This window comes from Tamandua tetradactyla, chromosome 1, assembly GCF_023851605.1.
Source record: "Tamandua tetradactyla isolate mTamTet1 chromosome 1, mTamTet1.pri, whole genome shotgun sequence".
NCBI lineage: Eukaryota > Metazoa > Chordata > Mammalia > Pilosa > Myrmecophagidae > Tamandua > Tamandua tetradactyla.
The window spans coordinates 134145502-134158184 of NC_135327.1; the positions used below are offsets into that span (position 1 = coordinate 134145502).

The 12683-nt window shown below is 35.6% G+C and overlaps 1 protein-coding gene across 2 annotated transcripts in view; it reads left to right on the plus strand.

Annotated features, from left to right (window-relative positions):
• Positions 1–12683, plus strand: part of SEMA3E (semaphorin 3E) — a 292458-nt gene that overhangs the window by 186227 nt on the left and 93548 nt on the right. For both annotated transcript variants that reach the window (XM_077151784.1, XM_077151800.1), the window contains exon 4: positions 2039–2158. In XM_077151784.1, the coding sequence (XP_077007899.1) occupies positions 2039–2158 (120 nt within the window). The remainder of the gene's footprint in view (positions 1–2038; positions 2159–12683) is intronic.

Sequence of the window (12683 nt, forward strand, 5' to 3'; positions counted from 1 at the left end):
TAATTTGCTAACACTATACTTGCTGGAACTAATTCAGCCAAGTTGGTTCTGAAACCATTTTAACTCTTCTTTTTCTCATTGAGGATAATGATTATAAAACTCATCTAGTGATTGATGTATTAAAACTTTGTTAAGCATAGGTGTACTGTCTTTGATTAACTGCAGGATGCAGAGATGTGTAAAATAAAGAGTCTTTTCTCAAGAAGCTTATGTTCTAATCCATGTGTCCAAAACTAAGGCTCCCAGGCCAAATGGGACCTGTCACTTAAGCCCCACTCATTCATTTCTGCATTGTTTGTGCATGCTTTCATGCTACAGCTACAGAGTCGAATAGATGTGACAGAGTCTGGATGGAGCCAAATATATTTACCTTATGGTTCTTTACAGAAAAAGTTTGCCAGTCTCTGGACTGTAATTTAACAAGTTTAAGATGTTATTTCTCTTGGTTAGCTGTCTATTTAGGTACTTGAAAATGTTTAAGATAGTGCTTTTTGTGAATTTATGATTTTGAGGATACGAGACTTATTTTCCAAATGTAAGTAACCGATAATGCCCTAAAGTCTGAATATTTTTTCTTAGGAATAAAGGAACTTTTTTTGACTATTTGCATTCTGAGTATGCTGAGTCATTATTTATATTGTAATTACTTAAAAAAAAAAAGTGGCCCCACCGATTACTCCAGATGGTGCAGTAAGTTGCTTCAACGCCCTGTTCCCCAACAGAAACTTTGAAAAACCAACAAGAACTGGCAGAAACATCCTTCTAAAAGCTGCAGGAGATAGTTAACTGATTGCAGTTAATAGGGCAAACACTGAATCAAGAAAAAAGACCACTTAGCAATAGGATCCTGTAGCAGTCTGGCTGCCCCCGCCTCCCCCCTGCAACAACAACTTGGCGTGGAGCTAGCCCCTGTTCCCAGTGTGGATACCTGGTCCTGGTTTCAGAGGGAGCAGAGTAGCCCTCGTGCACATGTTCATGTCTGGCCCAATCTGCCTGGTTGGCCTGAGGGACTCACTGTCCCAGAACCTGCTCAGCGTGTACAGGGAAGCTCACTGAGCTGCCTTATGGAACCACTTGGGAATGCAATCAAATCATGCTACTGGGGCTAGAAATTGCTGCCTATAAGATATATGGTGCAGTACCCTGAACCATGAGGAAACTATTGACTGGGAAGAGGGGACATTCATAGTTGTATAAATGGGAATTCTTAGGGCCACATGTGCATGACAATGCAGTGCAATCTATATAGTGGATGAGTTCTAAGAGTGGGAGAAAAAGGCTCAAAAGAACATTATTGGGCATAAGAAAAAATTTGAATACAGAATGTAGGATTTATATCGTTAAATTTCTCAGACTTGATAACTGCACTTAAGATGATTATTGAAGTGCATATCCTTGTTCATAAGAAATGAACATGAAAGTATGTGTTCAAAGAGTATGATGTGCAACTTGCTCTCAAATGTTCAGAAAGTAGGTAGGTAGGTAGAAATAGAGATAGATGAACAGACAAATAGATGATAGATTGAATGATATGGCAAAGGTGGCAAAATGTCAAAATTGGTGAATCTGGGTATCTTGGAGTAGTGAGGGTATATTGTATTTCTATGCATGATTTTGTATTATTTTTGCAACTGTCTTGCAAGCTTGAAATTAGTTTAAAAAAAAAGTAAACAAAAATATAACAACATTGGGAATAACAATTACCTGTAGTTATATGGAGCATACAGCTATGAAAATCTTTATACTTGAATGCATTTCTAAGTGGTCCTTTTTTTCTCTCAATTTTGTAATATAACACATGAAAAATGATGTACTCCATTATAAAATGTAACTTGTATATCACTACCAAATAATATGTGCATTAATACCCCAGTCTCTTCTTTCAGTAGTCTTGCTTTCTTTTTTATCTGCCCTCCTCTAACCAAGGGAAGACACAGCAAATCATGAGGTTTCTATGGTTAGGAAAAAGAAAAAGAAAAGAAAGCATGGGCATTTGCATTACATTAACCAATTCTTTCTTTCTACCCCCTTGTTTTAGAGCGAATGTGCAAATTACGTCCGTGTTTTACATCACTATAATAGAACACATCTTCTGACCTGTGGCACTGGCGCTTTTGACCCACTTTGTTCTTTCATCAGAGTTGGATACCATTTGGACGTAAGATAATTTCATATGTTGCTATCAATAAAAGTAATGCTTAAAATGACTTTATTTTAAAAGAAAAGTTGTGGTATTTTTTCCTGAGAGAGATAAGATCATTTGTGATGTATTGATTTAGTTTGCTTGTCATGGAGAAATCTCTATAGGCCACTAACATTCTTGCCAGTTATAAAATCTATGAACGAATTCTTATGTATTTATTCATTAAGCAATATCATTTACTTACTTTACTTAACAAATATTTCTTAATATCAAATTTTATCTGTTGTGCTCTTATGTGTGTCTCATTAATTTAACCCACAGACTATCTATCTAGTTATCTATACACACACACACACACACACACACATATATACACATGTATATACAAATATACGCATATAAATGGATGGCATTCTACAAGGATGAGCAGACTTTTTACAATCAGTAGCTTTTACTATATTCTCAGAGTTGTACATTCATCATCACAATCAATTCAGAACATATTCATTATTGCAAAAAGAAAAACCCTGTATACCTTAGCAGTCATCTCTCAATCACTCCATTCTTCCCCAGCCTTACATAACCACCAATTTAGTTGTGTCTCTATAGATTTATTTATATTTAAATTTTATATAAATGTAGTCACACAATATGGAGTGCTTTGTGTCTGGTTTCTTTCACTTAGCATAATGTGTTTTCAAATTATTATTATTATTATTATTATTATTTTGGTTAAAGAAGATGCAGGCTTACATAGAAGTCATGTAAAAAATAGAGCATTCACATATATCCCCCTATTGTTGAACTTTGCGTTAATGTGGTACCTTTGTTAAAATTGATGAAAACATATTAAAATAGTACCATTAACTATAGTCTATAGTCTACATTAGATGTATTTTCCCCGATAGACTACCCTATTGTTGACACCTTGTATTAGTGTCATACATTTGAATATTTCAAGAAAGAACATTCTTTTATTTGTACCATTAACCCCAGTCCATTGTCCACAATAGGGGGCATTGTGTTAAACAGTCCCATGTTTTATCTTCTAACTTTTATTCTAGTAACATGTGTGACACAAAACATTCCCTTTCAACCATATTCATATATATATAGTTCATCACTATTAATTACATTTGTAATAATGAGCTACCATCACCACAATCCATTTCCACGTCTTTACAATCAATCCAAAGAGAAATTCTGTACAAATGAAGCATCAGCTCCTCATTTTCTACCCCTAATCTATCCCCTGGTAACCTATATTCTAGATTCTATCTCCATAAATTTGCTTATTATTATTAATTCATATCAATGAGATCATGTAATATTTGTCCTTTTGTGTCAGGCATATTTCATTCAACATAATGTTCTCAAGCTTCATCCATAATGTTGCCTGCACCGGTACTTCATTCCATCTTACAGGTGAACAATATTCCATCATAACAAGCTATTTAGGACATTTTATTTATACATTCATTGGCTAATGGATACTTGGTGTTTTCGTCTGTCAAATCTGCCAGAATATAACACACCAAGAGATGGCTCAGCTTTTAATACAAGGGGCTTTATTTAGTTAAAAATTTATAGGTCTTCAGAGGAAAGCAACTAACTTTCATCTGAGGTTTTCTGTTACATGGGAAGGGACACAGCGACTTCTGTCGGCCTGCTCTCCTGGCTTCTGGGTTCCAGCGGCTTTTCCCTGGGCTGATTCCTTTCTGAATCTCCAAACGTCTGGGCTGAGCTGCCAGTGCTGACGTGAGGCATGCTGAGCTGCTTGGACTGTGCTGCACTGAGCTCTCTTCTGACCTCTCTCTTTTAAGCCTCCAGTTAAATAAATTAAACATCACTCATTGTGAAAGGCACGCCTCTTAGCCAACTGCAGGTGTAATCAGACATGGATGAGGTTCACATGCTAATGATTGAAGTCCACAGCAACGCTACTAGGCACCATCACCTGGCCAAATTGACTCCTGAACCTAGTTACCACACTTGGGTTGCTTCCATCTTTTGGTAATTGTGAATAATGCAGCTATGAACATCGATGTGAAAATGCCTGTTTGTGTCCCTGCTTTCATTTCTTTTGAGTATATATCTTATAGTGGGATTTCCAGGTAGTATGGTAATTCTATATTTAATTTCCTGAGGAACTGCCAAACTATCTTCCACACCGTCTGAACCATTTTACATTCCCACTAGCAATAAGTGAGTTTCCCTATTTCTTCAATACTCTAGAAACTTTTCCATTTTCTTAAAAGTAGCCATTCTGTGGTGTGAAATGATATCTCCTTGTGGCTTTGATTTGTATTTCCCTAATAGCTAGTGATGTTGCGCATCTTTCTTGTGCTATTTAGACATTTGCATATTCTCTTCGTGGAAATGTCCATTCAAGGCTTTTGCCCATTTTGTGATTGAGTTGTCTTTTTATAGCTGAATTCTAGGATTTCTTTAGATATTCTGGATATAAACCCTTAATAGCACCATAATGAAGGACAGTGGTGACAGTGGGCATCCTTGTCTTGTTCCAGATCTTAGAGGGAAAGCTTTCAGTCTTTTACCTCCGAGTGTGATGTTAGCTGTAGGATCTTCATGTATGCCTTTTATCATATTGAAGTTTCCTTATATTCATATTTTTTGTTTTATCAAAAAAGAATGTGAATTTTGTCAAATGCATTTTATGCATCAATTTAGATGACCATGTGTTTTTTTACCCCTTCATTTTGTTTATGTGATATATTGCACTAATTGATTTTCTTACATTCAACTACCTAATCCTGGGATAAAACCCACTTGATCATGGTGTATAATCTTTTTATCGGCTGTTGGATTTGATTTGCAAATATTCTGTTGAGGAGTTTTGTATCTATATTCATTAGAAAAATTGATCTGAAATTTTCTTATCTTGTAGTATCTTTATCTGGCTTTGTTATTAGGGTGACGTTTGTTTCACAGAATGAATTAAGTACTGTTACCACCTCTTAAATATTTCAGAAGAGTTTGAGCAGGATTGGTGTTAATTCTTCTTGGAGGTATTAATTCTTGGGATGATTGGTAGAATTCAACTATGAAACTATGTGAAACTGGGCTTTTCTTTTTGGGGAGGTTTTTGATAACAGATTCAATCTCTACTTGTAATTGGTCTGTTGAGGTCTTCTGTTTCTTCTAGAGTAAGTGTAGGTTGTTTGTGTGTCTTTTCATCAATTTAAATTCATCTAGGTTGTCTAAGGTGTTGGCATCCAGTTATTCATAGTATCCTATTGTATTCCTTTTTATTTCTGTAGAGTCGGTATAATGCCCCCTTAAAATTTCTGATTTTATTTTATTTCCATTTTCTCTCTTTTTATCTTTGTTGGGCAAGCTAAATATTTGCCAATTTTATGGATCTTTTCAAAGAACTTTCTTTTAGTTTTGTGATTCTCTCTTTTTAAAAAAAATCTCAATTTCATTTATTTCTGCTGTAATCTTTGTTCTCTCTCTCTCTCTCTCTCTCTCTTCTTGCTTTGGAGTAAGTTTGCTTTTCTTTTTCTAGTTCCAATCCGTGTGCATTTAGTTTTTTTTTTTTTTTTTTAATATTTTAACTCCTTCTTCCTTTTTACTAACTATTTAGAGCTATAGATTTCCCTCTCGGCACGGCCTTTGCTGCATTCCATAAGGTATAGTACATTATGCTTTCATTTTCGTTAGCCTTAAGTTGTTTCCTGATTTCTCTTGCAATTTCTTCTTTGACCCACTGATTGTTTAAGAAAGTGTCATTTAACTCAATTATGTATGGATTTTCAAGTTTTCTACTTGTTTTTTATTTCCATTTTTGTCAGAGAAGATGCTATATATTATTTTGTATTTCTAAATTTAATGAGACTAGTTTTGGGTCCCAACATATGGTCTATCCTAGAGAATGTTCAATGTGCAATTGAGAAGCTATCCTGCTGTTTTGGCATTCATTTTTCTATTTATTTCTCTTAGGTCGAGCTCATTTGTCATGTTATTCAGGTTCTCTGTTTCCTTATTGACTTTCCATCCTAGAACTATCTATTGATGATAGTGGTATATGGAAGTCTGTTACTCCTTTCAGTTTTGCCAGTGTTTGCCATGTATTCAGGGCACCATGGTTAGGTGCATAAGTATTTATGATTGCTATTTCTTCTTGGTTGATTGCCCTTTTTATTAATACACAGTGTCCTTCTTTGTCTCTTATAACAACTTTCAACTTAAAGTGTATTTTGTTTGATATTGGTATAGCTACGTCCTTTTGGTTACTATTTTCATAAAAAAATATATCTATTTCCATCCTTGTGCTTTCAAACTGTTTGTGTCTTTGAATGTAAGTTCAGTTACATTCTTCCAATCATGGTTTCTTATCCATTCTTCCAAAGTGTGTCTTTTGATTTGGAAGCTTAATCCATTAACATTCAGTCTTACTATACTATAAAAGCAGTGCTTACTTCAGCCATTTTGTCTTTTGGTTTTTACATATTGTAGCGCTTTTTTTTTTGTCTCTCTTTTTCTTTTATTGCAACCTCTTTTTCTATATAGTTGATCTTTTGTGATGTATCTGCTTGATCCCATTCTGATTTATCTTTTAAATATACCTGTAAGCACTTTCTTTGTGGCTGTCCTGGGGTTCATATTACAAAATCTACTTCTATATCCTACTAATTTGAAAAGATACCAACTTAGCTTCAATAGCGTACATGTTCTCTGCTCCCACACCCTCTCTTTCCCCTCTTTGTGTTATTTTTGTCCCACTTTACCACTTTATATTTTGCACCTCCCTTATCAGGAAATATGCCATTTTCTTTTTCAATTGTATTCTGATTCTTATATGATTTAAAGAGTAGTGTTGTGCTTTGGGGATGCAGTAGTATTGGGTTTTGCATTTACCCTTTTCGTTAACCCTTACTGATGACTAACCCTTCATTTTTTCACACTGCTCCAAGCCACTGTCTCCTGTTTTTTCCTTTCAACCCACATAATTTCCTTTAGTAATTCTTGTGATGCAGGTCTGTTGTTGATTAACTCTCTGTTTCTGCTTAAAAGTGAGTTTTGTTTTTTTTTTTTGAAGAAGTTTTACCAGATAAATAATTCTTGGCTGTAAGTTTTTCTCTTGCAATACCTTAGATATATTATGCCACTGCCTTCTCACCTCCACAGTTTCCCATGAGAAATTTGAGCTTAGTCTTATTGAAATCCCTTGTATGTGATAAATCGCTTTTCTCTTGCTGCTTTCAGGATTTTCTCTTTATCTTTGGCATTTGACATTCTGATTAGTATATATCTCAGAGTTGGTCTATTAGGATTTATTCTGTTTGGAATGTGTTGAAATTCTTGGATATGATATTTATGTCTTCCATAAGAATTGGGAAATTTTTGGTTGTGATTTCCTCAGGTATTCTTTCTGCTCCTTTTTTTTTTTCTCTTCTCCTTCTGGGACACCTGTAACAAGTTTGTTTGTGTACTTCACGATGTCATTCAAATCCCTGAGACCCTGCTCATTTTTTTCCAATCTTTCCTCTATCTGTTCTTCTGTCCGTAAGATTTCTGTTTGGGTTTACCACTTGTTCACTGATTCTTTCTTTTGCCTCTAGTGTATTTTTAGTCTCTTCCATTATGCCTTTCATCCCTTTAATTTCTGTAATATCTCTTTTTCTACTTTTAAATCCTTCCTTATGCTCTCACATTGTCTTCTTAATATCTTTTATCTCTCTCTATATATTTTCCATTATCCCCTTGAATTGATTCTGAGTTTCCTCCAAAGTTTTAATTTGTTTTCTTGACTGGGCCATATCTTCCTGTTTGTTAGCATGGCTTATAATTTTTTGCAAAGTCTAGGCATTTGATAAAATTGATGAGTTAATTCTGAAGGTCCATTTCTCCCTCTGACTTTCTTGTTTATTGGGTTTATTGGGTTTTACTGTTTATTGGTTTTGTGTTAAAGCCCTTCTTTGGTGTTTGTCCTAACATATTCTAGACCTTTAGAAAAGCCCATGTTTAACTGTTCAAATTTTCTCAGCAATTCTTCATATGATTCTTTCTCTGGATATACAGTACAATTTTTTAAGGTTGCATTTTTTGTGCAATTGCTTCACCTCTAGGAGAGAGCTTCCTTTCCTCTATTCCTTCTCTGGGAATCTTGATCTGCTCTGTTTTGTTTTGTGCAAGCTTATCTTCCCAGGTCCTTTAATTTATTTACATTGTCTCCCTCCCTCCGTGCCCCTTTTTCCTCACACTTTTCATTCTCTAGGACCCTACCTGTCTTACAACAGTTCACCTTAACCCCGTTTTTCATTCTTTTCTTGTTTTTTTTTTTTGTTTGTTTTCTGCAAGGCTTTTCTGCTCCTTGTTTCTATCCTATATCCTGCCCTGGGAAGCCAAATGGGGGTCAGTTCAGAAGGTGGATCACTTCAGAAAAGTTTGTTTTGTCTTTAGAAGGTCCAGCCAACTGAAGCTGGGTTGAGTGAAGGCAACAACAGTTCTGTCATGGTATCCCCCTCACTCTCTTTTTCCACCACGATGAAGGCCGTTTAGTATGCAGCACTCCCCAGTGGTTTGTCTTCTGCCCAGGGCCTCTGTGGACTTGGGCCCCTGTGCCTGGATGTGCATGGAGTTCCAACTTAGTGCTGAGTTGCTCTACAATCTCTGTCCATGGTAGGAGAGACTCAGGCATGCTGCCTTGTACAATTCCCAAGCTGCACAGGCCCCAGAGATGGGGAGGGGAATGGGTAAGCGATGAGCGGTCAGGGACAGAATTTTCCTGCCTGATAAATTTCTGTTTCTTTGAGTCAGCATTTGTGGAGTCCTCCAGAGTTTTAAGCAAGCAGGATTTGTCCTTTTATTTGACAAATCTCTGGGGAGGCTTTTTCGGGGAATGTCTTACTCTGCCATGTTGATGATGTCACTCCAAGCAAAGACTTTTTGATTGTATCATTACTGTTTTTCCAAGCCAGGTCAGGTTTTGGGTGTAGGAACGGGACAATAGGATTTATAGTGGGTGAGAGCTATATATCTGTTCCTCCATGACCTCATCGTTAGGGTGGTATGGTTTAAGGCAATCAAATCTCAGACTAAATTCTGCCACATATTATATTTACTAACAAGTAGGCTACTGTTAGTAAATATTACTAACCTATTCTTAAAAACTGGGTGAATTTTCTACTCCCACTTGTTTTAGGCACATTATCAAGTTCCTAATATCAGAGTCTCATTCTGAAACACATAAAAGGATATTTTGGTGTCAGTTGTCATTTATCAGTTAAATCTGTTAACTTTCATTCCAATTGGAAGGCAGAGTCCTATATTAAGACCAAACAGAGCTAGGCTTTACTGATTTTGATGCTCAATCTATGAAAGGGCATACACTGTACTCACATATAAAGAACACCATCCATTCCACTAGTGTAAAAATATCTGGATATTCCTTATACTAGGTAACTAACCCTCATATACAAATATCATTAGCACCGTTTGAAGTGCTTACTCCAGCTGCTTCTGGAGAGTGCCACAGATTTATGCAGTTCTGCTCCTAAGTATCCTTACATGGAGGATGTTTTATTAGCGTAATTCAAATGTACACTAACCATCTCTAGTTTAGATTAAAGTTAAGTAGCACACACAATTGTATCACTTTTTTTTACTGAATTATTTTAAAGAAGCAATGCAGGTGATATAATGGGAGGACTTCATTCAGAGTTGTAGAGAGCATATTAGAGTTGTAGAGATGGCACAGATACATATGATTCATGTTGTGTGGCTGGCTACAAATTCTCTCAGGTTTCATATATCTAAAAATGCCTTTGTTTTTGAAAGTTATTTTCCCTGGATACAGTATTCTAGGTTAACAGTTTTTAGTTTTGTTTTTTTTTGTTAACGGTTTTTAGTTTTCTTTTTTTTTTTGTCTTTCCACATTTTAAGCATGATTCCTGGTCTTCCAAACCCTATTGTTTCTAATGTTCTGACGTAAAGTAGGGCTCTGTCCATATTGAGGGCACCCTATTTGCAAATGCTTTATCTTTCAAGATTTTCTCTTTATCTTTGGTTTTCAGAAATCTTTCTATCGTGTGTCTATATGTGTGATGTGGGGGGGACATTGGTACTTGTATTTCTTGGAATACTGAGACTTTTTTGTTGTACATGTTTATATCTTACACCTAGCTTGGCAAGTTTTGGCCATTATTTCTTCAATAATATTTCTGTCTCATCCAGTCATATTGTTCCATTAGGGATTCCAGTATACATTTATTAGACTTCTGGGTATTGTTGTACAGATCATGTAAGCCTGCTCATTTTTTATTCAGTGTTATATTCCTTTGTTTTTCAGATCAGATAAATTCTATTAGTTTTTCTTCAAATTCACTAACTCTTTTTTATGAAATCTCCAATCTGCTGTTAAACCCACTCTATAATTTTCTATAGCAGAGATTATTTCAATCTAGAACTTTTTCATAGAGTCCATTTCTATTCTGATCTTTCACCCATCATTTTGTTCATTATCACTATATTGTCCTTTAAATTCATGTATTTGTAATAACTGTTTTCAAATCCTTTTATACTAATTCTGACACCTGGATCATTTCGGTGTCATTTTACATTAAATTTTTTTTCTCTTGATGATAGATCATATTTTCTTGTTTCTTTGGATGGCTAGTAATTTGTGATTGCTGGATGTTATGGATTATATGTTTTTTGTTTGTTTTTTTTTTTTACATGGACAGGTACCAGGAAAAATGAATCCTGGTCTCTGGCATGGCAGGCAAGAACTCTGCCAATGCACCAGGATCGCCTACTTGATTATATGTTTTTGATAAGCTAACTTCTGTAATCTTTTGGAGAGTCGTTGATAATTGTTCTAGTATGTCATTTGCTTTGTTGGACTCAAGCGCCAAAGTCCTTTGCAATGGACAGTTTGCAAAAAATCTCTTTCAACTTTTCAGCCACTGCTTTTCACTGGTCTGCTTGCATGTAATTCAGGCGTCAGCTACAATTTGGAAGATAATTTATACGCAGATTTCAGGACTCTTCAATCGGTTTCTGGGTATCTCCACTTACTTTGTGGCTGATCTAGCACCTTAAAAAAGGCTTTTCCATGACTTGCCAAGCTGGTAAGTCTGTAGCTTTTTGCTCAAGTTCTAGCAACTCTTTACTACATGAATTACTGTTTCCCCACGTGTAAAACTCTCCAGTCTTTGTCTGCTCTTAATTGTTCTCCAGTCCTTCAAATAATTATATTTTGTATCTTTTACTTAGTTTGTCATCATTATTTCTGGGAAAATTAGCCCAATACAAGCTGCATTCTCATTAGCAGAAGTGGAATTCATGTGATTCATCTTCATATATATCATATTGAATATTGTTATACTCAAGTAATTATCTAAATATGAAATATGATTAAAATATATTTTGAAAAAATGCTGGATATAAGAGTTAATTGTGGCCATATTTTAAGAGTAGTTGAGAGATTTATTCCCAAAATACAGTTTGGGAACTTGCTGAAATGCATAGGAAGGAATGAGAAGTTGCAAATCATTATAGAGAAAGAAAATACTTTGATTAGAAAGCTCAGAGACAGGCACGTATGGGCTAGGTTTGCAGATGTTAGTCTGTTGTTTGAGAACAAGCATAAGATAAAGCTGGAAAAATCGTGGAGGATTTCAATAACCAGTAAAGGTGTTTTGTAGTTATTTTAAAAGATAGCACAGAGACCATGATGGAATACGTTTTGAGCAGGCTATTCGATTGACATGAAGTATTACCCTTTAGTAATATTTAAAATTGATTCAAGCAAGGGACCACAAAAGTCAGAGAGAAACTAAAGGAGCCTATTTCAATAGTCTCGTTGAGAAATTATGAGACTATTTAACAGTATTGTTGCAATAGAAAAGGGAAAGAGGTATAGAAATGATGTATGAAGGTGTTCAGTAGGAGAATTTATATAACTTAGCATTTTATCGAATGTTGCAGATGAAGGCATATTCAAAAGCAATTCCAGTTATTTCTTAATAACTGGGAAGAAGAGCAAAGTCTGTAACAGCAAAAGGGATGTAAGGAAGCAGAGTAGTATTTTTTGTTTTGTTCTGTTTGTTTGTTTTTTGCATGGGCAGACACCGGAAATCAAATCCGAATCTTCTGCATGGCAGGTGAGAACTCCGCCTGCTGAGCCACCATGGCCCACCCCAGAGGAGGGTTTTGCGAGACCATAAATTCCTCGATGTTACTCAGTTTTAACTCTTTGATCTCCATTGTTACTAGGAGAGGGTGTCACCAGAATTGATTGAATTCTTGAACCCTAGAGGTGAATGGTCCCTCTCTTTTTCTCCCTTTTATTCTTTCTCTCATTTGTCTTCTTTCCATCTCACTTAATGAAAGTAACTTCAAAAATGTCATTATTTACATGACAAGAGAATGTCTAGGGAATGCAGTGTGGACAGAGAATGAGCAGACAGAGTGGTGTGAGGCAGTGAGGTCAGTGCCAATTCAGAAGCATATGTGTAAAAGAAGAAAAACATTTAAAAATATTTTTAGATTAATATCTTCAGTGCTATGGAGC